Genomic DNA, 25,657 nt, shown 5'->3' on the forward strand with positions numbered 1-25,657 from the left:
TACATTATTGTGGAAACTTCACCTCTGGAATTTCTCCCTGGATATTCACTAACATTGTTGACATGGTGGGGAATCACTGTGCCTTTCCTATGTATGTCAGGCAGAAATTCACTAGGTGTATATGTAGCAAGTGCTTAGGAAATCCTCACCTTTTGAATTTCTGCCTGGACATAACCCAGGCCATGGCAAAGTGTGAGAAGGCAGGAATCTAATTTGTAAGATGTTATACTATGAAACGTGCTTGCTGCTGACATGGCGTAGAGGTTAAACCATGGCTTCCCCTTACGATTTCCATAGTTTTTGGCTGGGTGAATCTATAAGCATCTTGAACATCACTTGAAGAAATATTTTTTTAACCCTATATGAGTGAAACTGTTGTGGAAGAATATAGCGAGACTAGCAACAAAGCCTATTGTGGGGGGAAATACAATAGGCTCTAGAAAACTGATTTGGCTGCACTCTGCAGTGGGCTGAATGGCCCCAAATGTGCCCAAATCGGGCCACTGAAGAGCCCAAGGGTGCTGCTGGAGGGGCACAACGGGCCCTGGAGTGCTCTTGCAACCACCCAAGGGCATGGGGGGGGGGCTGAAAGGGAAGTGGAGTGCTCCTGGGCTCTGCAGTCACCCGACCCAGCCCTGATTCAGGCTGGATTGGGCGGCTGAAACCCCAGGAGTACAGGAGAGGGGTGGAAAGGGTGGCAGAGTGCTCCTGCACTCTGCAGCTGCCCAATCCAGCCCTGATTCAGGCCGGATCAGGTGACTGAGGGCCCAGGAGCACAGAGGGGCGGCAGAAAGGGCTGAAATTGGCCTACTGTGCACACAGGAACGCACCACGCACTTGGTAGCATGCCCAGGAGGCTCATCCCTCCATCTTTACCCATCAGCCAGGTAAGCAGGGGTGGGGGTGAAGGGTGGGAGCAGGGACTGGCAACCCTACCTGAGGTGGCAGGAAGGCCTGGCACAGGCCTTGGATGCGCCACCGTGCAGAGGACTCACCTTTCATCTCCACAGAGGGGCGTGTGAGTGTGCCTGCGTGGGAATAAACAGTGAGTCGTCACCAATATGGCTTGCCTTTTATATGGTAAGATATGTGGGATATGAGGGACCAAGGCCATGAAAGGCTTTGTATATGATAGCCAATACCTTGAAATGAGCCTGGTAACTGATGGGTAGCCAATGGAGTGACTGCAGAATGGGAGCAATGTGCATGCTTTGTGTAGCTCCTGATAGTAATTGAGCTGTGGCATGCTGTACCAACTGGAGTCTCTGAGTTGACTTTGAAGGGAGACCTATGCAGAGTGCTTTACAGTAGCTTAGTCTCGATGTTACAGTGGCATGGATCCAAGTGGCAAGATCAGCTGTATCAAGGCTGAGTTTGTAGAAGGCATTTTTGCAGCTACATTTACTTGCTTCTCTAGCATCAGTGCTGGATCCAATATAACCCCTATGCTCTTAACCAAGTCCAAAAGGGTCAACTGAACTCCATCGAAGTGGGGAGCAAATTGTCCTTTCCAACCAGCATCACTTCCATCTTGTTTTGGTTCCATTTCAATTCATTTGCTTTCAGCCACTTGACCACAGCTGTCAGTCAACCTCTACTGCATCACCCAGGGATTTGGACAGAGAGAGATAGAGCTGGGTGTCATCCATCTATTGATCTAATTCCATAGCTATGAATGATTTCTCCAAAAGGCATGCCTGAATAACATGGGGGATGTGCCTTGTGGAAACCTGCAAGATAATTCTCGCACTGAAGACAGCTGGTTTCCAATAGCAACCTTTTACATGAATATATATTTCCAAGGAAGTGTTAAGTACAGATACTGGAAGTCATCTGGCATTAGAAATATCTTCATCAAAATGAGCAGTGGACAAATGAGGGAAAACATGTGCCCTCCACCAAACTTCAAAGAAAACTTTCCCATTCACATATAAGTACACAGGAATTTTGTGCAGCTTAAAGCCCAAATTTTTTTTTGGCACACTTGTGTTCACTTCTTCAGATGCCATGTAGTGGCTCCTCCTTACTAGGCAGGTCTTTGATGTCAGAGGCATGAAAAAACTGGGCCAAGAAACTGAAATGCAGGAAGTAAAGGTTGAAATGAAATCATATAAAATTCAAATCTAATCCAGACAAATAAGAGACCATTCACTAGTTAAGCTAAGATCATTAGGAGGTTTTGCTTAATACTTAACACTTCTAGTGATGGAGAATGCCTTCATAGCTGACTTACAGTGACCCCTGGTTGAGTTTTCATGGCAAGAAACTAAGAGAGGTGGTTTGTCATTGCCTGCCTCTGCACCTCTGGTCTTGGTTGGAGTTCTCCCATCCAATTACTAACCAAGGCTGACACTGCTTAGCTTCTGAGATATGACAACATCAGGCTCACTTGGGCTATCCAGGTCAGGGCACTTAACACTTCTAGGGAGAGAAAAATTCCAGGTGCCACTTCAACCCAATGGAAGAGGTAGTGTGAAGCCTCTTAATAAATCACTATTCAGCAGTTTCATGCTGAAGCCAACCTTTGAAGTATTTTTTTTTCTTAAAGAATGATGACTTGCAAATACAGAAACATTCTTTTGCTCCCCCACCCCTATTCACACACAGAGAGAATCAGACATTGTTCTCCCCGTTCACCCTACCCAGACATAACTGGACTCACAGACAGCCCACTGCCATGATGCATCCATGTTGCTGCCTCTGGCTCATCTGGTGAGGAGATGGGGCAATAAGGAAGCCAGGAGGGAGAGTCTACGTGTGGGAGGACAATGAGGCCTCCTAGGGTTGCCAACCTCCAGGTGGGGCCTGGAGATTCCTTGCAATTAAATATTATCTCCAGACTACAGAGATCAGGTCACCTGGGGAAAATGGCTGTTTTGGAAGATGAACTCTATGGCATTATACCCCGATGAGGTATATCCTCTCCCCAAATCCCACCCTCCATAGGTTCCACCTCCCAAAATCTCCAGGAATTTCAGAAACCCAAAGTGGGCAACCCTACCCTCTACCAGCCTCATTGATCTGGCATGTGAGTCCTGCTGTCTGCTTCCCGTATCCTACCACTTCTTTCTACAGCCATAGTGGACTGAAAATTCAGATCCTGATCACACATTATACAACTCAAGTGTACTCTTAAGTGATTTCTGTTGCCTCATGTCTGTTTCTTTTTGTCCCAGCAACATAGTGGTCAGGAACTCCCATATCGGCAGTCTTCCAGCAGCTAACTTATCCTTCTTGACTCTATCCCAGCGTGCCTTTTATTTCAATGCTTTGCCCTGTGAAGTATAATTGATTTATTGCCTCCTACCTAAAAAAGCTGGGTGTAACTTAACAGGGAGGCAGTACCATTTAAAGACCTTTTACTTTCACACCCCATCCCCTTTATCCATTATTGAAAAAGCAGAGGTTGTTCCTGTAACTTTAGCTCCTGTCTAAGGAACTGAAGAAAATTCAGTGGTAACATAGTGCGGAGCTGTAGATAATGAATTGTGTGCTATGTTCAGGGCAGTAGCTAGAAGCCCTGCAAAGATGTCCCTGGTGTAGTTTCTGGAATAAAGCAGGAAACTTTTTTTGTTCCGTTTTCCAGCCCTTCCAGTTTCCACATCTGTGCCCTTTCTCAGAAGACCTGATCTTTCAAACATCCTCTGTGAAATGCATGAAGGCACATTGCTTAACTTTATTGTTGGTATTAAGTGTTAGGTAACAACACATGAGACTGGCAACTAATGAGCTTCAAAGGGTTCAAAGGCAGGTTAGGGAGCTGCCTGGAAGCTTAGAAAGGCCTGTTGCTAAAGGTCCGAGTATCATGCAGGATTAGGTTTGTCATTCCCTCGCCCGGGACGGGGGATCCCCTGCTCCCACCTTCCCCCAAATTACCTGACCAGTGGGTGGCGTGCCCCCTAGGTGCCTCCCCCAGGTGGCACGGCATGCTCCTGGGTGGCATGGTGTGCTCCGGGCAGCGCAGCACACTCAGGCGGCGCAGTGTGCTCCCGCGCCCACAGTGGCCTGATTTGCGCCCTGCAGCAGGCCCATTTTGGGCTGAATCAGGCCCCGCAGGGGGGGTGATTCAGCCTTTGGTGTGTGCAGAAGTGCTCCTGGGCCATCCTTTGACCCGCATGATGATGTCAGTTCCTGGAACTGACGTCATCACACCAGCCGGGAGCGTGCGCACTCGAGAAATAAACACCAAGAAGGAGCGGAGTAAGAGCCACCATCCCAATATCCTGCCGGGGGAGGGAAGGGACCTGGCATCCCTATGCAGGATGAGCTGTTGATCACTGATCAATCCATTTGATTTGAGCTGAGAGCTGTAGTTGACAACTAGTGGTGTTCTATTATCTCTTCTGGGCCTATCATATAGTAAACTATTTCTGGGTACCTTCTTGTCTCAGTTTTTTTAAAACTTCATTTGGTGGAAATGAAATCCCAAGAGCGCCTGTTATAAATCCTTCAGGTGTGAGCCCGTGCCTAAGGAACTGAAGAAAATGCACTTGTAGCATAATGCTCATTCAGCTGTAGACAATAAATTGTGTGGTATATTCAGGGCAGTAACTAGAAGCATGTGGATATGTTGGTGAGGCGTTAGTATAATGGGGCTTTAATTGACTTTGCTAAAGCAGAAAAGCCAACCAAGTGATCTAACCTTTCAATAGTTTTCTATACTATCGTATTGAATTATAGAAGTTCATAATACTTTAGCTTCTTCAGACCCTAGTATCCTCCGGCAGTCTCTAGCCACCTGAAAAGTCCAGTTTTTATGAATTGTAAAATGGATAACGGTTGCTAATAAGCAAGTGCCCAATTGCGAATTTCCTTACCAAATCTGCATTATATTTTGCAATCATAAAATAATCTATTATACTAGCTCCTTTATTTGAACAATATGTAAACTCTCCATCTGTGTCAACTAGAGCGTCACCGTTTAGAATTCTAAAGCCTAAATTAGCCACAAAATTTGACATTTTGATTCCTGAATAATTTATACCGGGGTCTTTAGAGATACACTGAGTGGAGAGGTCTAATGAATTGGGTGCTTCAACAGTCCATACATTGGGCTTACAGGTGACACTACTGTTGTTACCAATCCTTGCATTACAGTTGCCAGTAAGTATAAATATTGCATCAGAGTGATTTGATTGCAAATTTAATATATCACATTCTAATATATCCCATTGTTCATCACCTTGCGTAACCCCGGGCGGGAGATGTATGATCATCAGGATTATCAATTTGTCTTCAGTTTGTGCCTCTTAGAACTCCCGTTTGATAGCTCAGTCAACTGGATCTGGGCCTGTCTCCTCTCATAGCTCCGTTCCTGGCTCCACCACAGCCACAATGGCAGAATGTAGGGTCTCTTGGAAAACAGGCACATCTTACCCTAATAACAAGGGCTATGGGAGATCCTGTACTTTTATGGCCTAGCCTCCTCAGGGCCAGCCATCCAGGTATCCCAACTGCAAATGTACTCGGAGCCCCCTAGTTGGGCCTTTGCAGACAGATGATATCTACTGTGGGAAGCTAACAAGGTTTTCTCAGTCTTCCCTCAGTATTCCATGGGACCAGTAATGGGGCTGGAGGGTGAAGCATGCACTCTGTTATTGGACTAGCTGTCAGCCCCGGCCTTCATACTCTCTCCAGACACACTGTCTGATCATGACCCCACTGGCTGTTGGTATAACATACCCCATGAGAGGAAAGATTGTGGTCTACCACTCTATTATTGAACTTCAGTGTTGGCTCTTCTTCTTATCTTATTCCAGGGCATCCATTCCCAGTTTCAGGTAGGGTAGCGGTCTTCCATCTGTGGATCTATGACAAGGGAAGTCTGTGCAGCCCCATCATGGACTGTGCATTCAACTGGACCCCCCCTGGATATGGGTTAATGATGGCACCTTGACCCCATGAAACACATTTCCATTGCCTTCTAGCGGCCACTTTCTGTCGGTCACTTAAGTTCCATGTGGGCAGGGTATGACTTATGCAGGGCCTGACCAAAAAATACTATGATTGATAACCACTTTTTAAAAAAGCTGGACTTTTCAACCAACGCAACTTCTGCTATTTTCTCACATATAAAAAGATGGGCTTCTATAACATTGTCTGAGGAAGGTTTGATAATTGGTAAAATTGATCATTGCTGCATCGCTCCAGCTTCTAAGCGTACTGTTATGGATGCCGGGCAGGAGATTGTCAGACCATTGAAGTTCTGTTGCTTCTTTGTCAGCTTTGCCAGTATTGTTGTTCAACTGACCATCAACTGAATTGTATTAAGTTGGCCAAAGATGTCATCTTCCTTGTCCCTTATCAGATCACTTCCTCATTCTCTTCCACATGTGGTAGAACCTACGGTCTAGGCCACGTTGAGAATCTTTGGGCATTTGCTCAGGAGGGAAGGGGGTTCATCTACACCCACTTTATCCTCTGTCCTCCCTGGCTGTTCCCTTCACTTTTGTCTAAGCACTAAGAGTCAGACAGGGAGTCTTCTGAGGGTGTGGGGTTTAGATGCCTTCCAGCCTTTCCAAGTCCCACCCTTGTGCCTCTGATCCCAAGAGACATTTGAGTCTCAAGGAATTTCTTTGTCTCACCCTGCTTGTTTGTCCAGGTGACTGAACCCCACACTCAAAACTGTGGCCTTTCTCCTCAGCTGCTCAGTGCCCATGGGGGAAAAGAGTTGTGTCCGGGGAACTGGATCCAGCACATCAAAAAATGTAATGTGTAGTTTTGACCCTTTCTGCCATCTGAGCTAAGGCAGGTGGTGGTGACCCAAGGGAAGGCCATCTTAGCTATAGCACAAGACCTTTGGAGTATCCTCTCTATGAGGTATGGTTGGTACCCTCTTTACTGGCATTGAGGTATCTACTAAAGATTTCTTATTTTGATGTTTGCAGTAGCTTCCCCCCATGTTCTGCTCTAGTTATCTTGCTAAATTATGCCTTATTCTGCTGTGAATCTCATTTTCTTGTGTTTTATGTTGGTAGATTTTCACTGTTTAATGTGATTTCTTTAACTGTGAAATGGGATTGTTAGCCATTTTGAGTAAATCAACTTAAAAGAATAATGCAAATAAATTTGTAAATAAAAACAAAACCATAGATGTAATATTAGGGTGAGAAATTTCTGTATAGAAAGCATTTTTGTAAAGAGTGAAACTGCGGTCTAAGATTTTACTATAGCTTGTTTAAAATCTGGGAGGCTGTCCTGGGTTCAGAGAGTATGGTCCAGGAGGGCTGGATCCTGGCAATCAGGTGGCCGTCTCTGGCATTACCCAACCACTGAGCACTATGAACTAATATGGCATTTCAGCGGCATTTCATAATTGACTATATAGCATGCCCTCCGCTTAGTATGATTGTTGCCCTGAGACAATTTATATGTTGCTAAGCAAATTTATTCTTATGTTTTTATAGCCGCATTTGCCCATCAGCAAGTCAGAACTATTATTGGCAGATATTTAAAGAGAATTGCAAGGCAGGCCTCTGCAGGAAGCACTGACTGTATTTTTCAATAAGATTTTTATTACCTTTCCAGAGAGAGAAACTACTAAGGCAACATACAAACTGGCACTGGTGGAAAAACCTTACTCTAAATGCCTCTCTCTTAATGTCTAATACGTATTAGAACCAACCAGATGTAGTGTCAAATATTAGATTGTCTTCTTACTGACTATTGCTTTCAAATTGCTTTGGCACATTGTAAGTTCTGCATGTGTCCCCCTACATTTGCAAACAAGATTCTTGTTATATATGATTTTTTTTTTTTACAAAATTAAATGAATCATGTACTGTCAAGTAAACATGTGATGCCTTTTTCTAACACAGGAAATGTTGAAGGATGAGGTGCGCACATTAACATATAGGAACTCCATGTATCACAATAAACATGTGTTTAAGGATAAGATTGTACTGGATGCTGGAAGTGGCACAGGGATCCTCTCAATGTTTGCAGCAAAAGCAGGAGCCAAGAAAGTGTACGGGGTAAGAAGAGCATTTCCCAACCCTTTCACACACACACCAACACACATACATCTATGTAATCTATACAAGCACACACGCGCATGAATAGACACACACTTAGAAGTAGGGTTGCCAACTTAACGATTTCAAAAATTCTGATACCTGGATGGGGCTAGGGAGTGTATTCCAATGGATTTTGATGCGTCAGGCTGTAGGAGCCACAGGGGGAAGTATTTATGAGAGCCGTTCCTGTTGCTCTGTCATTGCACCCCCTTTTTCCTTCTGGTCTGCTGCATTGCTTCTCTCGGCTCAGTCAAACTTATGTGGGTAGCCAAAGAGGAACAGCAGAGCCTCACCCACAGGCATGCATGGAGAAGCATTGGCTAGGGTCTGCTGGGCAAGCTCAACAACACAGCTGCCTGTTGCCCATGCACAACTCAAGCATGCACCTTAAGTGGAAAAGCTGCTGCTGGCTTTTTGCTAGAGGGGAGGTGGGAAATCTAGTTTTATTAAATAAATTCTAACAACCTGCCCCCAAATCTGGTATTTTGGAAACTTCATTCTGAAAAGATTTTTGCAATGCGCAAAGGCCAAGAGTGCATACAGGCTACTGTGGGTGGGTCAGGTGAGTTGGCAACCCTACTTAGAAGGGATCTGCATGGGATATTCTTTCTGTATTGATGTTGTTTTCCTCCAGTTTGTGTCCATGTGTCATGTTTATCTGCAGTTGGGCCAGGTCATCAAATGGGGTCAATGAGGTTGAAGTTAGAAATTCATTCTGAGTTCATATGTATCAAGATGAGTTGATCACGGGATCAGTGGATCCCCCCCCCACCCCCACCCCGCACCTGGTAACTGATTATGTGTGAGCTCTGAAACTTGGCAGCCACCTGTTGGAATTGCAGTCCATCCTCCTCTGGGGAGACTTTCTGGGAGTTGATGCAGAGCTGCAGCCTCTAACTGATCTGAGCTGGACCTATCCTCCCTCCAGGCAGATTTGGAAAGTAATTTTCAAGTGAATTATCAGAGGAATTGTGAAGAAAGCAAAAAAAAATGTTTCAATAAGACCCACAAAATTGTTATTGAATTCCCGCCTTTCCCTCAATTGCTACCAATTTGTTTTGATGTAAAATCTAAGAATGTTTGAAGGAATCTTGAATAAAGCAAAAAAAGGTTAGTCAGATTTTGAAGACACAAGCACTTACCCCTAGTCAGAGCTTTCAAACAATGCACCCTTACGTCAGTAATCTTTGTGGTGGTTAACTTGTGCCAGTGAAGCAATGTGTATGGGAGAAATGTAAACACACTCCTAAAATTCTATAAACAAAGAAGAAGGAAAAGATAAATATGCAATTGTTTCTAATGTCATAGATCCAGAGGAGTTAGTCTGTAGTAGCAAAATAGAAAAGAGTCCAGTAGCACCTTTAAGACTAACCCACTTTACAGTAGCATAAGCTTTCGAGAATCACAGTTCTCTTCGTCAGATGCATTATGCTACAGTAAAGTGGGTTAGTCTTAAAGGTGCTACTGGACTCTTTTCTATTTTTCTAATGTCAGAAATACAATAACAGGGATAATTCATAGCTAGTAGTATAATAGAAGTAGTCACTGCACAGTGACTTTGGGATTCTTGGCCAAGCCAGATTCTGAACATCACTGTTAGCCTGCAGAAACTAAACAAGAAAGGTCACAGACTGCCCATACTTGCTTAGAACTCTTGCAAGTTAGGCAGGGAATAGCAGAGATTCCGTTTTGCTTTATAATTCTTCAATAGAAAGTATTCTTATACTTTCTCTATATTATCTTTTATGGATTTTCATAAATTCATACCAAACCAATATATGAGAGACTAATGGTGAGGAAGGATTAAAGTTTTCCATGGGGGGGGAGAGAACTGCTGGTTGCGGATTTGAGATCTGCTGGTTGCGGATTTGTGTCGGTTTTAACATGAAACTGGCAGTACCTTTTCCCCAATGCAAATTGCACCCTCCCCCAGCTGCTGTTAGTCTTGAGGGGTACATTTATGTGTCAAGAAAGTGGGAGTGAGAGAGAGTCTATTATTAAATAAAACTGGAATGCATGGGTGCAGGGAGCTAGTTCTTGCCTTACTCTGCTGCTTGAAGCTTTTGTGTCCAATACCAGAAGTGAGCTGGGATTGGATTAAAAAATGCTGAAATCAATCAAAAAGTGTTCCACTTTTTTATGTATAAAAAAGACAACCACCACCACTAGCTCCACTTGGGAATCCCAGAAAAGAGAAACATCCACCCATTTGCAGATTCACCCTCTCTGTGCCTACAGTTCAAATGAGAATTTTAATTGCCTCTAAACTAGGGATGCTTTCTCTTCTAACTTCCTCTTCTTTCCCTCAAAGTTGCAGAGAAGGTCCCTACAAGGCTTGATAATTTAATTCCAATTGTCAGACTTCTAAAGTGTTCAAAATGTGCAATGGAGGGGGCAGTCCGTAGGTCTGAAAGAACATTTGTGCAGTTCAAAAATTTATACTGTGTCTAATGTGTGTTATGTTAGCTGATAACAGTGTGAAGACTAGTTCAGGCTTCTCTATGGCTCAGGTGGAAATGTATCTCCCCTTAAAAGCAAAAAAGAAAAAAAAAAGAATAAAACTTGGAGGGGGGATCCAAATGGGTATAATAATTGTAATTTTTAAAATGAACAAAACAACCAGAATGAAATGCCTGTGCACTTACCACCGAGGTAGTTGTCAACCATTTCTGGATAGGTTCTTCTCAGTTTGCAGTGCATTTAGATCCAGCATTCCTTGGATGTCCAAACAGTGTCTGTGACTCTCTTTCAGAGTTATCAAGACAACAAAAAAACTACTAACCAACAGAGAGAGTTACAGCTATGAAACTGCCAGTGTAGCACAGAAAGACAGGAAAGTTCAGTTCAGACACATGAACAAACTGATGGGAATAAACACAAACTGGGTTAACTATTGGGTTTGAATGCCACCTCCCTCCTCTCCCCTGAGCTTGGAGGGAATTTTTCAGCTGACTCTGGTTTATCATGACATTTCAGTAAGTGTGCAAACAAAAAGAAGTTTGTTTCCCAATAACTGAGATTTTCAGCCATGCCTCAATTCTAGGAACCACTTCTGAGAAGGAAATAAGCATTTCATCATCATGTCTTCTGTGCAGTCCTATGCTGGTTACTGCACAAGTGTGGGGCCTCTGAAGAGAAGATGTCTAGGGCATTCTAAAAGACGAGGAGTGCCCCTACTCCCCTTGGTACTTTGCCACCCAAACCGACATATGAGTGACCAAGAGGAGGGACAGTCACAGTTCTCACTCAGAGCTAAGCTACAAGTGACGCCTGACACAGGTTGGACACTTGTCAACTTCCCTCAAGTTTTGATGGGAAATGTAGGCATCCTGGTCTTGCAGCTGTAATGGAGAGCCAAGCTGTAAAACCAGGACACCTACATTTCCCATCAAAACTTGAGGTAAGCTGACAAGTGTCCAACCTGTGTAAAGCATCACTTGTAGCTTGGCTCTCAGTTCTCTCTGTCGCGGTGGAGAACGGACCTCTGTTGCCATTCTCAGTTTTCCTCATCTTGTTCATGAGGCTGAGGAAGGGCTTTTTTTCCTCATAAATTTTTTTTTATCAGTTCTCGTACTGAAAAATGAAATTAAATTCTAAAAAGTAACTTTATGGTCTTTATCTTCGTCATCATGGCTTCAAAAATGTTTGAGTGTGGCATTATGAGAGATGGATCATTTTCTGTGCTTTATTGTACTGGGGAATCGTACAATAGAGCTGCCTGCTCACTCTGCCAGAGGCATGATCAGAGAGAACGTCATGATTCGAAGTGGCTGTCAGTGAAAGGCCAGCCTGACAAAAGGCCCTCCTTATCCACCTGCAGCTGCCTTGGATCCCTAGGTTGTGAGGTCATAACCGTCTGTTCTGTTGAGGCGCTCTGCCTCTCTGGCGCTCTCAGCTCTGAACCTTCTGCTGCTTTTGTCTCCATTGGCTCTGACCAATCTCTACTCAGCGCAGCCACTTGGAGTCTCCTACTCCAAGGGCCATGGTGGGGGAAAAAGCCTTGGATCCACCTGTTGTACTTCCTGCTGTTGTACAGGAGGACCTTGTTTTCGAGCAGATGTTTGGCTTCTTTTGACACCTCACACTCCCCTCCCCACACCGGTGGGTCTCAAAATCAATCTGTAGCCTTTCTGAGGGCACACAAGCAATATGCCCCTCTTTGTTCGGTTCCATTGCAGCCTTCAGAAGTGGGAAGTGGTGCCTCAAGTATTCTCAACTGGTTTCTCTGACAGAGATGCCTCTGCTCTTCTTGACTATGAGAGCCCCTTTAAGCCCTATCATTCCACAGGCAGATCTCCTATTGGTACCGTGTGTGTTAGTGCCAAGCTTTGCTCTCACTCTCTTCCTCATTTTGTTGGTATCACTCCACACAGGACTGTCCCCAGAGCTTTGAGGACTGAGCCATGACTGATCTGAGGAAAAGTCCTCCATTCCAGTTTTGACTGGCCTTCAGGAGCCATCCTCACATAACACTAGCAGCAACTCTGCACCTCTCTAAAGGAGGACTTATGCCTTTACTCAGAACAACTGCTCTGATAGAGGAAGTCCTTGGACAATGAACACCCTTTCTAAACTGGCTTCTGTCAGAGCCACTACTGTGAACCTTCAGAACACACATACTCTTTCAGGAGGGTTGCTTCATCTTCTGTACATTCATCTCTTTGTTGTTCATGCACTACAGAATAAGCATCGCTCCACCCGTCCTTCAGCTCCTATGGATTGTGAGGTCTTTAAGATAGATGCCCTTGGCAAGAAACTGTATCCTCCTCTGAAATTTTCCTGTAAGATGCTAAAGGCCAGGTCATTTACCAGATTAATGATTAGCTTTTTTCCCCCTTGAGGGCATGTGACACTTCTTTTTGAAGCCATCTGGGAGAAATTGGCCAAAATGTTATAAACTGAGGCCACCAAACCCTCCAACAGATTACTGTCTCTGGGAAATACAGCCTGATTTTTTTCAGCTGATGCTCAGCTGCTTTTACATAGGCTTGCAGGGCTTAAATCCAGTGTCCTGGCTACTTGAAGAACGCCCCCCTCCATCTATACTCTAAAGAGACATGCTGTGGCTCTGCGGCCTTGTCCTTCACTGACAGGCCTCCACCCCTTTGGATCTCTTGGATGAAGAGGATTCCCATTGTTTGGGTTCTCTCCATTGTTCAGTCTGATAGTTTGTTACAGTTTCCCTCATCTGTGGGCCAAACTACAAATGACGAATGACACAGGTTGGACACTTGTCAGCTTCCCTCAAGTTTTGATGGGAAATGTAGGCAGCTTGGCGGAATGTTGGACAAGTGACAGTTGCGAAGTCCATTGGACAGCAGTTGGAGAGCCAAGCTGCAAGACCAGGACACCTACATTTCCCATCAAAACTTGAAGGAAGCTGACAAGTGTCCAACTAGTGTCAGGCATCACTTGTAGTTTGGCCCTGTGTTTTGGAGACTGAGGGCCAATCCCTTGGCTACCTCCTCATTCTCCTCTATGGGGAGATTACCAGTCCCAAATATAGAAATAATTCAGTTTATGGATTCCCCTGCGGCTGAACAGGGTCTTTACTTCTGCTGCTTCTTGCTTGATAAGAAGGTAGAGGAGGAAAACCTATTTTTACTTCAGTGTGATGCGATTTAGCATATTACAGTTTTAAAGTTTTGTTTGGTTACCTTGTTCACTTTCTTGGAATCTTTAGACATAAGGATCTGGTTTCCTGCTTTAATTTTATTAATTTATTTAGAAAATATATATATGCCATCTCTCCAAAGACTTGCTTGAAGTGGCTTACAACGAATGAAACAAAATCATTGCAACACAAGCATTAAAAAGCCAATAAAACACAATCATTAAAAACAGGTCAATGCCATCAAGGCATAATCAATAAAAAGACAACTACATTAAAAAGATAATTTTGAGAGAAAACTACATTCCCTCCATCCCTCCTGCAGAGTTCCTCTGTGTTTCGTGTGCAAACTTGCATTTGCAGTCCGTTATCCTTTTGTTCTGTTTAGCACTGGTCCCCAGGTGTTTCCTGCATGCATGGCCCTTGTGGGAGCTTGTGCAAGGCAATATTTTTCCCCTGCCTCAATGATTGGTTGGTATATGACCCATAGCAGTAATCCTCTTAGCCTTCTTGGTTGGTTCTATTACTTAATTGGTAAAATCGTTCCTTCTCAGTCTATCCATTTTCTTGGCACCAGGCAGGGGAATGGCACCCCTAGCTGAAAGGGAAGAAGGATAATACCTGTCTGCCCTCCTTCTTTAATGATATATATGTCTTTTCATTGTTTTGCTTATCTCTGACTCTGGCCACATACCCCAGTAGTAGGATAGCCACAACGATGCCTGTTTGGGTGGCTGCCACAGGGAATGGGCCCTTTAAAGCACTGTCCGACTTACAGCTGATTGGAGAGCAGAGATGTTTGAGCCTCTACTTGCCAACCAGCTGTTTAGCTGTAGCCTATTGGGAGCAGTGGGGGAGGAGTTGGGGGGAAGATGAGAGCCATGAAGCATGTGCCAGCTGTGGCTCCAGGCTATGCAGAAGCAAAATCTGGAAGAGGGGGAGGACGTGAATGTCCCAGAATCCCCTCCCTTCTGTGTCTGAGCTAGTGTTGCCAGGCCATGTCTGGCAACCAGCAGGAGGTTTGGGAGGCAGAGGCATGAGGAGGCATGAGAGGGGTACAATGTTGCATGCACTGTTACATCATTTCTGGTGAAAACCCAGAAGTAGCTTAGAGTAACTCTAAGAATCACTGGAAACTCTCTGGTAAAATCATGTTCTTTCCAGAAAATCCTAGAGCTATCCTCCATCACTTCTGCGTTTTCACCAAAAATGACATAATGGTGCACATAATGACACTGTTTTAAAAAACATCTCCTGCCCCCACGTGGAGCAGGACCTGAGAGGGAGGGGTCTCCTACCTTGACCAGGGGGCTGGTGAGTGTGGTCTAAGCCTCCCTTGGGTGTGAGGATCTGCCTTGAGTCTCAGTGAGAAAGGCGCACTATAAATGACATAAATAATAATAAAATAATAAATGGGGGCTGGATTGTGGTCTATGAATGTATAAAGGTTACGTGATTATTTGCCAATCTAGTTAATGGATTTAAAATATATTTAAAATATTTAAATGATAATTTGTAAATTTTGTTTTGTATTTGTTCCTTCTATTGTTTATAAAACACAGGGGAGCAGATCTCGTTCCATTTTCTTATATACTTAATTTTTTTTATAGTCTACTCTTAGTAAATCCAGACCCTGGATAACCAAAGATTACAAGCTGTGTTGGTCCACAAAAATATTCCAACTAAAAGTTATTATAGATTTCTATAGCTTAGTTTGCAGACTTTTTGAATTCCACAGAAGTTTTCATCAAGCTGGATGATCAAAGGAAAGGAAAAAGAGAGATGGGAAAGACTTACACTGCAATCCTAAGCAAAGTTACTCCAGTCTAAGCTCATTGATTTCAATGGGGTTAGACTGGAGTAACACTGTTTAGGATTGCTCTGTTAGTCTGTAGTTTAAAATGGAATACAGAATTTGCTGCAAACTTTCTTGGATTACATGATTTCCTCTACTTTAGACATATTTCCTTCTGTATAGAATTTGTATAGATTTGTATGTTTTAAAAAGATACATTAATAGCGCAATCCTAAACAGAATTACTTCAGTCTAAGCATATTGAAATCAGTGGTCTTAGACGGGAGAAACTCTGCCCAGGATTGCACTGTAAGAGGTCTACAGAGAGTTCTTCTAGCAACCCAGTTCAGTTTATCAATTGTTCTGAAAGTCTGAAATGAGTATGTCCCAAACAAGTCCTCCAAATACTCAATTTTTCTTTCTTTTTAAAGAATATCATTTTATTGGTAGACATTGTAATAGAAAAGAACAGTTTATAAAACATTAGATTAGACTGTGAATATAATAAAACATTAAATAATTATAACCAAGATACAAAACATTAAATAATTATAACCAAGATACAAAATGACAAAATTACCTTTTAATTGTTTCTGTGAAGTGCTGTCAAGTCACAGCTGACTTATGGCAACCCTGTGGAGCTTTCAGGGCAAGAGAAGTTCAGAGGCTGTTTGTCGTTGCCTGCCCCTTCATAGCAACCCTAGATTTCCTTCCTAGACTCATCCAAGTATGAGTTCTTATGAGATTAGGCTAGCTTGAGCTATCCAGGTCAGGGCATCTTTTATTTAGGATTCAGAAATTATTAGTAAATAAAATCAGTAAAACTTCTGAGAGATATAAGATGCTAAGAGGATTAATTTTAAAAACAGAACAGCCCAACACCCATAATAGTAATTCTTTTAGTTTGAATGAAGTCCTCATTGTATGTTATAATCAAATCAGTAAATGTCCATCATTGGGTTCACAGCATCTAAAGACAACTGTTGAGATAAAATGAAGTTTCTCTGCAAAAGTTAATAAAAGGTGAGCAATCTTTTCGAAGTTATTAATTTTCTGTCTTTTTGTTTGACCCTAATGAAGCCTTTAATGGCCAGTTCCACCACTGATCAAACTGCTTGACTGAACGGAAATTTGGCTTGTCTCCAACTTCTTGCATACATCACCCCTGCAGCAACAACCATACATGAAACCAGTTCTTTTTCCTGGGAAAGTAGGTTAGCACCTTCCCATATAGCCATTTCCCACCACCGCTGAATTCTAGAGGTTCATTGCAAATGTCTGCTGCAATGTGAAAAAGACCAAGGGGTCTTAGTAGACCATACACTGAACATGAGTCAGCAGTGTGATGTGGCAGCTAAAAAGACAAATGCAATTATAGGCTGTATCAACAAAAATAATACTGTTCCGATCACATGAAGTAATGGTATCACTTTGCTCTGGTTAGATCTCATTTGGAGTACTGTGTTTAGTTTTGGACACCGCAGTTAAGAAGGATGTTGACAAGGTATCCAAAGGAGGGCCACAAAGATGGTGAGGGGTTTGGAGAACAAGTTGTATGAGAAACGGTAGAAGAAGTTGGGTTCATTTAGCCTGGAGAGGAGACGATTAAGTGGTGATATGACAGCCATCTTCAATAGTTGAAGGGCTGTCAAATAAAGACGGAGCAGAGTTGTTTTCTGTTGCTCCAGAGGGTCAGACCAGAACCAGTGGGTTAAAATTAAACCAAAAGGGTTTTTGACTAAATAGTAAGAACTTCCTGACAGGGCAGTTCCTCAGTGGAACAGGCTTCCTTGGGATGTGGTAGACTCTCCTTTGTAGATTTTTAAGCAAAGGCTAGATGGCCATCTGCCAGTAATGCCGATTCTATGACTCAGTATGTAGATCATGAGAGAGGGCAGGAAGAGATGAGCCGGTTCTAGGTTCTCATGGCCCTTTCCTATATGCCCAGGGTAATGCCGATGACCACTTTGGGGTCAGGAAGGATTTTTCCTTCCTGGCCAGATTGGCCAGAGATCTTAAGAGTTTTTTTGCCTTCCTCTGGGCACTGAGCAGGGATTACTGGGGGAGTGGGGAGGGGAGAGTAGCTGTGAATTTCCTGTATTGTGCAGGGGGTTGGAATGGTGTGTGTATGTGTGAGTGAGTGAGTGAGTGAGTGAGATGTGGCTACAGGAGAATTTTATCAGGCAGTTCCAGAAAGTGTTGCCTCTCCTAAGACATGGGCTTGCTCCAGAACCCTCCACTTCCCCCCCCGCCCCCCTGCAAAGAGGAACTCGTGGTGTGCTCCCAGGGTTAAATGTCCTTTGACACTACACACCTGAGTTTGAATGCCGTGCTCGGCAGACTTGAAGTCAACTCTCCCTCCCCTGGAAGGGGACAAAGCACCTTTCCCTGAGCTAATGAGTGAGGTAATTCATTTTTGTGTTCAGAGGCATACTATATTTGTCCAGAGAAGTTCCACTTAGCCGCCATAGTTACAAGGTGATCTTAATTTTCAGAAAAAAACAGACATTCTATGATCTTAAAAAATAAGGAAATTCTAACTGCCTTAACACTTCTCTTAAACTGAATGTTTAAAAATCCTGGCGTGAGGCCCGCACCTCAAGGCAGCTCACAGCTTACCCGTTCCTCTGGTAGCTGAGCCCCATTTTGCTGAATCATGGTTCAGGTGACACAATGCCAAGAAGACCCACAGAGGGCTCCCGAGCTACTGAGGATCTCTGCATTACATGGTTACCCTATTATACCATCATGCCAATTCACCTCCATGGCATTGCACAATAAAAAGGAAACAACTTGCACAATAAAAAGCATTGCACAATAAACACTTGCACAATAAAAAGCATTGCACAATAAAAACTTCCTTGGCTCCATCTGCTGAGAACTCTCACCCTCTTTAACTGCCTCTGTAGCTCAAGTTCTCCGTACACTGCTGGGTGGGAAGTTCATTCAGGGCCATTTTGCTTTGGGAAACAGTTTCCCCAAATAAAAGCTTAACTTACCAACTACATGTCTGATGATAATTTTCAATGAATATTTTAAAATGATACTCTGAAATGACATTACTTTTTTTTAACTGTCTAATGGAATTATACCAAATCAGTTAGGACATATTCTCTAGAATATTTATGGATTTTTGCCTGTATGTAAATCAGTGGAAAGAAAAACTGAAGATTTTTGGAAGTGTACAAAAATTGATTACAAACCTGTGAATTTTCAAGATCAGAGCAAATCTTCTATAATTCAGATTTTTAATATCAGATTCAACCACCCACCCACCCCATTTGACCAGCAGTATAACATTCTTCAGTTAGATTCTGATAGGTTATTGGACAGAAACAATCCCTTTACATTTAAGGCCCATGGAAGTAATATTTATGATGATTAAGAAACATTGCCATGCCTTTTGTCATGGGTTCCACATGCCACATTAGACCAAGCCAATAGGACAGAATACCATTTCTCCAAACTTGCGACAATACAGCTGTCTTCCCATAGCCCCACCAAGTGTAGTTCATCTTCTGTTAAAAATCTGGTCAGAATTTAAACATGTAACACTGGGATTGCCAACATGCCTAGAGAATGATGTCCTGTCCCTTTAGCAGAGGGTTAATGGCATATTTAGCAGCCTTGAATCTCAGTAAGAAAGCCGGATTATAAATAACAAATAAAATAAAATAGCCCAAGCTAACCCGATCTCGTCAGAGCTTGAAAACTAAGCAGAGTCAGGCACAAATAGTATTTGGATGGGAGCTCACTCAGGAGGACACAGAGGAAGGCAATGGCCAACTTCCTTTGCTCATTTCTTGCCTTGAAAACCCTTTGAAGTGTTGCTATAAGTCAGTTGTGACTTGACAGCACTCTGTGATTATTAATAGAGTGTTATTTCTTTCCATGCCTTTAAATGCTTCAAGTGCCTGCTCTCACACATTAAGCCTGTATTAAAGGGACAGGGCATTTTTCTCCAGGCCCACTGCCAACCCTTCACTCCTACATTCTGAAGTGGTAGCAATTTGGATGCTGTTGTTTATTTCAAGCAATGCCATCAAACATAGTGTCATATAGTAGGTTTGCCACCTCCTTTCTGAATGCTGCTGTATGATTTCACCAGCTGCATGAAAGGTAATAGTCACAGTTAGGAGTTTTTATTTTGTCTTAAACAGGATAAAAGAACCTGAAGCTAAAACAGATCCCAACTCAGAGATCATCCTTACTCTGTATTCTAGATGCTAAACTTAAATCGGTTTAGCAGACATTCTTCTCCTTTTAGTTACATGCTTTTATGTTGTACCTATGTTTTTATGTTCTCTATTTCTGACAGACTCAACACAATATTCTCCCTCTCTCCACCCCCACCCTTTTCTTCCTGTTCTTCTTTAGATTGAATGTTCCAGTATATCTGACTATTCAGAAAAAATCATCAAGGCCAACCATTTGGATCACAGTAAGACATTTCTAACAGATTTGTTTGTGTGTTGTTTGGTTTCGTGTGACATTATTTATATAGCAATAATGGTGTCTGCCTATTAGGTTTGTGGGTTTAATGTAAAATTTTAAAAAAGCTTTCATAACCTTAAGATCCCTAGTGTAACTCAAGAGCCATAAATCCTTCCATAAATATAAGAGAACCTGTCTGTGAATGTCACAAGAGCCTTGCTGGACCAGATAGAGGAGCTAGTCTAAGAGAGGCCAGATCAAGATGGGTAGCCATGTTAGTCTATCTGTAGCAGTAGCAAAGAGCAAGGGTCCAGTGGCACCTATAAGAGGCAGGCCCAGAGCATCCATGGAGGCGGTGCCGGCAGCCACCTCGAGCGCTGAACTCTAAAGAAGGTGCCATGCCGGCCCCCGACGACTCCCCCTGACCCAGAAGCAGGCCACGTCCCCACTCACCTCTCCGCCCCTTCGCTGCTGCCACCTAGTGCCCAGGCGGCACGACAGCAACTGGGGAAGCAAGTGGGGAAGTGGGCCGCCTCCCTGCCCCTTTGCTGCTGCCGCTCGCCTCAGGTGAGGGGGACGCTCCTGCACGATGACGTCACAAGTGACATCATCGTGCAGGGCTGGAGCGCAAGCACGCTTTGCGCACGTTCACTGGGCGAGGGGCACAAGTAGGTATCTCACCTCCGGCACCAAAAATCCTGGCACCGGCCCTGATAAGAGGTGCTGCTGGACTCTTGCTCTTGTTTTTATAGATGCTACTGGACTCTTGCTCTTTTCTACTGCTAAGAGAGAGCCAGACGGGGGCATCCAAGAAGCTCACCTGCCTTGCTGGCAAAAGCCCTGAGTTTTGCCAAAGGCACTGGTCTTACAGGCCATGTGGATTGACATGCGGGGCTTTCATGAAACTGTCATGAGTGTGGTTAATAGAAGGTGTGGAAAAACCAACCTGATTTCAAGTCTGATTGCCTGTCTTTTTAACAGTCTGTCAGATTCTTTAATGGCAGCAGTAAAGCTGGCCATAGTACAAAATCAGTCTCATAGTCACTTCTATTCATTTCAGAAGGAAACAGATTTCTTTATTTAGAAAATGTATGCACCCCTTTTCCAGAGACCCGTGACTCTGGAAATGTACGTCCTCACAACATAAAAACAAATATAAAAATACACCTGTATATCCTGTGTCGTATATCCAGTTAGGCTGAAATTCTCAAGGAATGCACGTCTCATCCAAGGGACCCTCTGTCCCAAATTACAGGCATATGGGAGAAAGAGTCCCTGTTCTGCATGCAATTAAAATACTCATTAGCACAAACGGTACAGCTGTCTGTACACTGACACTCACTTTACTCACATAATCCCCTTACCCTTGATTTCTTGGTACCTGAAAGGGAGGGGTTGGCTGTTGTGGTGTTTGTTGTGGGGAAGAGGTGCTTTTGCGTAGCAGTTTTGCGTGAAATGAAATTACAGATATTTACTAGCAGTCCTAACAGCCCAGACTAGCCTGATCTCCTCAGAACTTGGTACCCAGATGGAAGACAACCGAGTACTGGGGGCTGGAGCTACTATGCAGAGGAAGGCAATGGCAAACCCCCTTTGCTCATCTCTTGCCTTGAAAGCCCCATGAGGTGGAACTTCATGGGGGTCACCATCAGTCAGTTGTGACTCAATGGCATGCTTGAAACTATTGAAACTAGGGCCTGTCAGAATTTATCTTTCCGCTGGGCCTGTGAGACAGAGATGATCCGCCAAGCATATGGTTGAGGTTAAGCCAGGCCTCCACCAGCCTTGTAGAAGGAGGAGGTGAATGATTTAAACCTCCCCATCAGATCTGTCCACCACCCTGTTTTTAATTCGCTAAGTAGTGATGCTGCCATCTAGGAAATTATTTATTATTTTTTTAATATAATTGACTGAGATTTTATAATGCTTTTAATGCTTTTTGTAATGATTTTATTTAATTATTGTAATGGTTGTATTTAATTATGTTACTGTGTTTTTAAATGATGTGATCTGCCCTGAGACTAGGGTTGCCAGATCCAGGTTGGGAAATTCCTGGAGATTTTGGGGGCGGAGCCTAGAGAGGGTGGGGTTTGGAGAGGGGAGGGGCCTCAGAATGGTATAATACCATAGAGTCTACCCACCAAAGCAGCCATTTTCTCCAGGGGAACTGATCTCTGTCACTTGGAGATCTGTTGTAATTCCAGGAGATCTCCAGCCATATGGAGGCTGGCAACCCTACCTGAGACCACTTGCAGGGAGGGTGGAATAGAAACCCAATAAAAATAAAAATAAATAAAATTGGGAATGGGAAGGCAGCATGGTATAGCCCAGTTTTGTTGGATCTCAGAAGATAACTAGGGTCAGCCCTGGTCAGTCCTTAGATGACAGACAGCCAAGGAAAATGGGGGTTGCTCTGAAGAGGAAGACAATGACAGACCACTTCTGTTCATCACTTGCCTTGACGGAGTTGCCGTAAGTCCATTGCAACTTGGCATATTTTTAATATTTTTAATTGACTTCATTATTACCCCACTTTTCTCACTAATGGGGAGCCAAAGTGGCTTACTTCATTCTCTTCTCCATTTTATCCTCACAAAAACCCTGTAAGGTAGGTTAGGCTGAGAGAATGTGATGAGCTCAAGGTCACCCGGTGAGCTTCCGTGGCGGAGTGGAAATTTGAAATTGGGTCTCCTAGTTTTTAGTTTGACACTCTTAACCACTACACCACCCTGGCTATCACCACACCACGCTTCGTTTTGTGTGTCAATTTGTAGTATCTGATTCCATCATCCAGCTCTTAAATGAGTTGGTTACCCAGGGTATCCTGGGTCCTTAGCAGCCACCTCAGACAAGGCCCAAAAATGATGTACAGGCTTCTCATCCAATATGGAGTCATGAAGTATTGAGTAGTGAAGCAAACAACAAAACACCCAGTTTCCTTAAACTTGATTTCTTTATCTGTAAGGCAGGTAACTTGGCTTGGGAGAAAAGATAGTATCTTAACTAAGGGCTGTTTCTTGTCCACTACACCCAGGGTTGTCCTGGGCTGGTTCTGAAGAGTCCTTGGTAGTCCCTGGTAGCCTGCAGGCTTCTAGCAGGGGGAGCGAAACTGCATCCCTCCCACCGTCCCGCTTGCACTGAGGTCTACTGGGATGCCTCTCAGAGAGGCAGTACACAACATCCCTCCCCCCTAAGCAGAATATTCAGCCATCCAACTGGACATCTCCTCCACCTTTGTGATCTTCACTGGGAGCTTGATTCAATGGTGGTCCCACCACAGGTAGAGCGCACACACGCTTTGCAGCAGGCCGATTTGGACCGAACTGGGCCAGTTTGAGGCCCAACCTGGCCCATTGTGAAGTGCGCATGTGAAGGAAGCACGCTAAGGACATGAGACAGGTAAGCCCCACGTCCCCAGCCTCCCGCTGGGACAGTGAGGGCATCTGGCAACCCTGCTTCTCAGCAATGAGGGAGAGAGATCTTTATCCTTCAGTTAATTCCGACTCTGATGTTTGTGTTCTGATTTCTTTAGAAGGTTCAGTTGAAGAATAAGGATTGTCAGTGTGGCTTCTCCATAATTGTCCAACTGCAATCTGCGTTCTATACGAGACAGGCCCTGTGACTTTCACAATTTTACTTGGAAACTGGTTTCATATTTCTGAGCCAGCACTGGTTTGGGAGGAGAAAAGTGCGTCGATTCCTAGATGTCAAAGCAGCTCCTGTTGTTTCTTAGAGCGTAAGTCATTTGCATTGTCATGATGGACATGATCTAGGCATGTCCTGAGATGAAGTCCCATAAGCAACTCAGCTAGGTTGGACCCCGTTGCAAGGCAGGGTGTAACATCTGCCAACAGGAATCTTGCCAGAAATTATCCTTTTGAGTGCACTTCTGTGGTCTGTACCGTCCGCTCTGCTTGCCCATTCACCTGCGCTCTACGTGGTGCCACTGTGATGGTCCTAATGAGACTGCTATTGGAAAAGTCTTGGAAAACTGCAGAGGTGAAAGCCATGCCATTGTCTGACACTATTGTGTCTGGTACTCTGTGAGTTGCAAAAAGTTGACAGAGAACTGTGATGGCATTATTTGAGATTATGGCTGGGACGATGGCTACTTCAAGCCATTTTGGAAATGAATCCGCCATAATTAGGAAAGTTTTGCTCTGGAAAGGGCCAGCAAAATTTATACAGAGATGTGACCAAGTCTTCTTTGTCACTTCCCAAAGTAATACAGGAGCTTTCGGTGGATTGTGGTGGGTAGCTTGACATAATGTTGCATTCACTCAGGACCCTTTCAGTATCAATGTGTAGTCCGGGCCGCCACACACAACTTCTGGCCAATACTTTTATCCGTACCATACCTAGAAGTGCTGCTTGTAGAAATCTCAAGTATGACTTGGCGTTCTGCATCTGGAATATCACCCTTGTTTCCCCATAATAAACAACACTTAGGAGCAGACAGTTCATACCGGTGAGATGTATCCAGGCAGTAGGAACAACTTCCAATCCTCTTTCATTTAGAAATCCTGGTTTTAAGAGATCAAGCGGTTTGTCCCACATATAATAAGTTTCAAGGACATTTCAGAATGTGAATAACATTTATAGAACTATAGTTTGTAAATTGCTTAAGGGAGTGTATTTTGTAAACATCTGGGTTACAAAATGCTTTGATTTTTAGACATTGTTGGCGATACGATGTTGGCATTAGCAGTGCCTGGATCAGATGGTCCCAAGGTGCTGATTTGTCCAGTTGTGTGGGATATCTTTCCGCTTGTCCAGTCTAAGGATGAGGACGGGATTCTTGGAAGTTTGAGACTTACCACCTGTTTGTACCACCCTTGCTGCCCCTGGCTGTTTAAATCTGCCGGGGTGTGGTGCTGGCAGACGGGAGACAGTAAATGCCTCCCTGAGAGAGGGGTGGTTTCCCCTGCCTTGAAGCAAAAGGTGGTGTGTCCACTCCTAAAGAAATCTAGAGATGGGAGAGCTGAATAACTACTATCTTGTCTCAAATGTACCATTCCTGAGCAAGGTGATTGAATGAATGCTAGCTGAGCAACTTCAGGGATTACTGATTGAAGCCAATTGCTTGGATCCATTCCAGTCTGTTTTCAGACCTGGTCATGGGACTGAAACAGCTTTGGTCACCCTAGTGGATGACCCGTGCCAGGAGATGGACAGGGGAAATGCGACCCTATTAATTCTCGTAGACTTCTTGGTGGCTTTTGAGACCATTGATCATCCTATCCCTCTGGCTGCCTTTCGAGTTTGGGACTGGGAGGCACTGGTTTGTGATGGTTTCGGTTCTACCTTGAAGATAAGTTTCAGAGTGTGGTGCTGACGAGCTGCTGCACTCTTGGCCTCTTGCCTATAGGGTCTGTCTTGTCCCCATGCTTTTCAACATCCGTGTAAAGCTGGGGCATGTCACCTGGAGATCTGGGCTGAGTTGTCGTAGTGTAACAGTGGCACTTGCATGGATATGTGTGCTGTCAGGGACATGTTAATAGCAGGCCAGGGCTTAGTCAGCATCATAAGGCTCCCCAGCCTGTTTACAGCCCCAATGCGGGTATATGTTTTACCAGTGAGAACCCTGCCATCCATACATGCAGAAGGGACTCTCCACTACTCCTGTCATGCCTAGAAGTTTTTGTGCTGCTTTGGACACTAAGCACAGGCCTTCCAAGTATCATAAAAATCTCAGACAGGACCTCCATCACTTAGATGACTGGATATGGAGAATGGGACTGACCCTGCTTGCACCCATAGTACACACCCTTGGAACACAGATGGGTGGGCTTCGATGATGGG

General features: G+C 44.0%; 1 protein-coding gene across 2 annotated transcripts in view; it reads left to right on the forward strand.

The window, feature by feature from the left end:
• The window catches only part of PRMT8 (protein arginine methyltransferase 8), a 106,872-nt gene that overhangs the window by 48,461 nt on the left and 32,754 nt on the right, over positions 1–25,657 (forward strand). For both annotated transcript variants that reach the window (XM_054999319.1, XM_054999320.1), the window contains exons 3-4: positions 7,818–7,973; positions 19,799–19,862. In XM_054999319.1, coding sequence (XP_054855294.1) covers positions 7,818–7,973; positions 19,799–19,862 — 220 coding nt within the window. The remainder of the gene's footprint in view (positions 1–7,817; positions 7,974–19,798; positions 19,863–25,657) is intronic.

Source organism: Eublepharis macularius, chromosome 15 (genome assembly GCF_028583425.1).
Source record: "Eublepharis macularius isolate TG4126 chromosome 15, MPM_Emac_v1.0, whole genome shotgun sequence".
Classification (NCBI taxonomy): domain Eukaryota; kingdom Metazoa; phylum Chordata; class Lepidosauria; order Squamata; family Eublepharidae; genus Eublepharis; species Eublepharis macularius.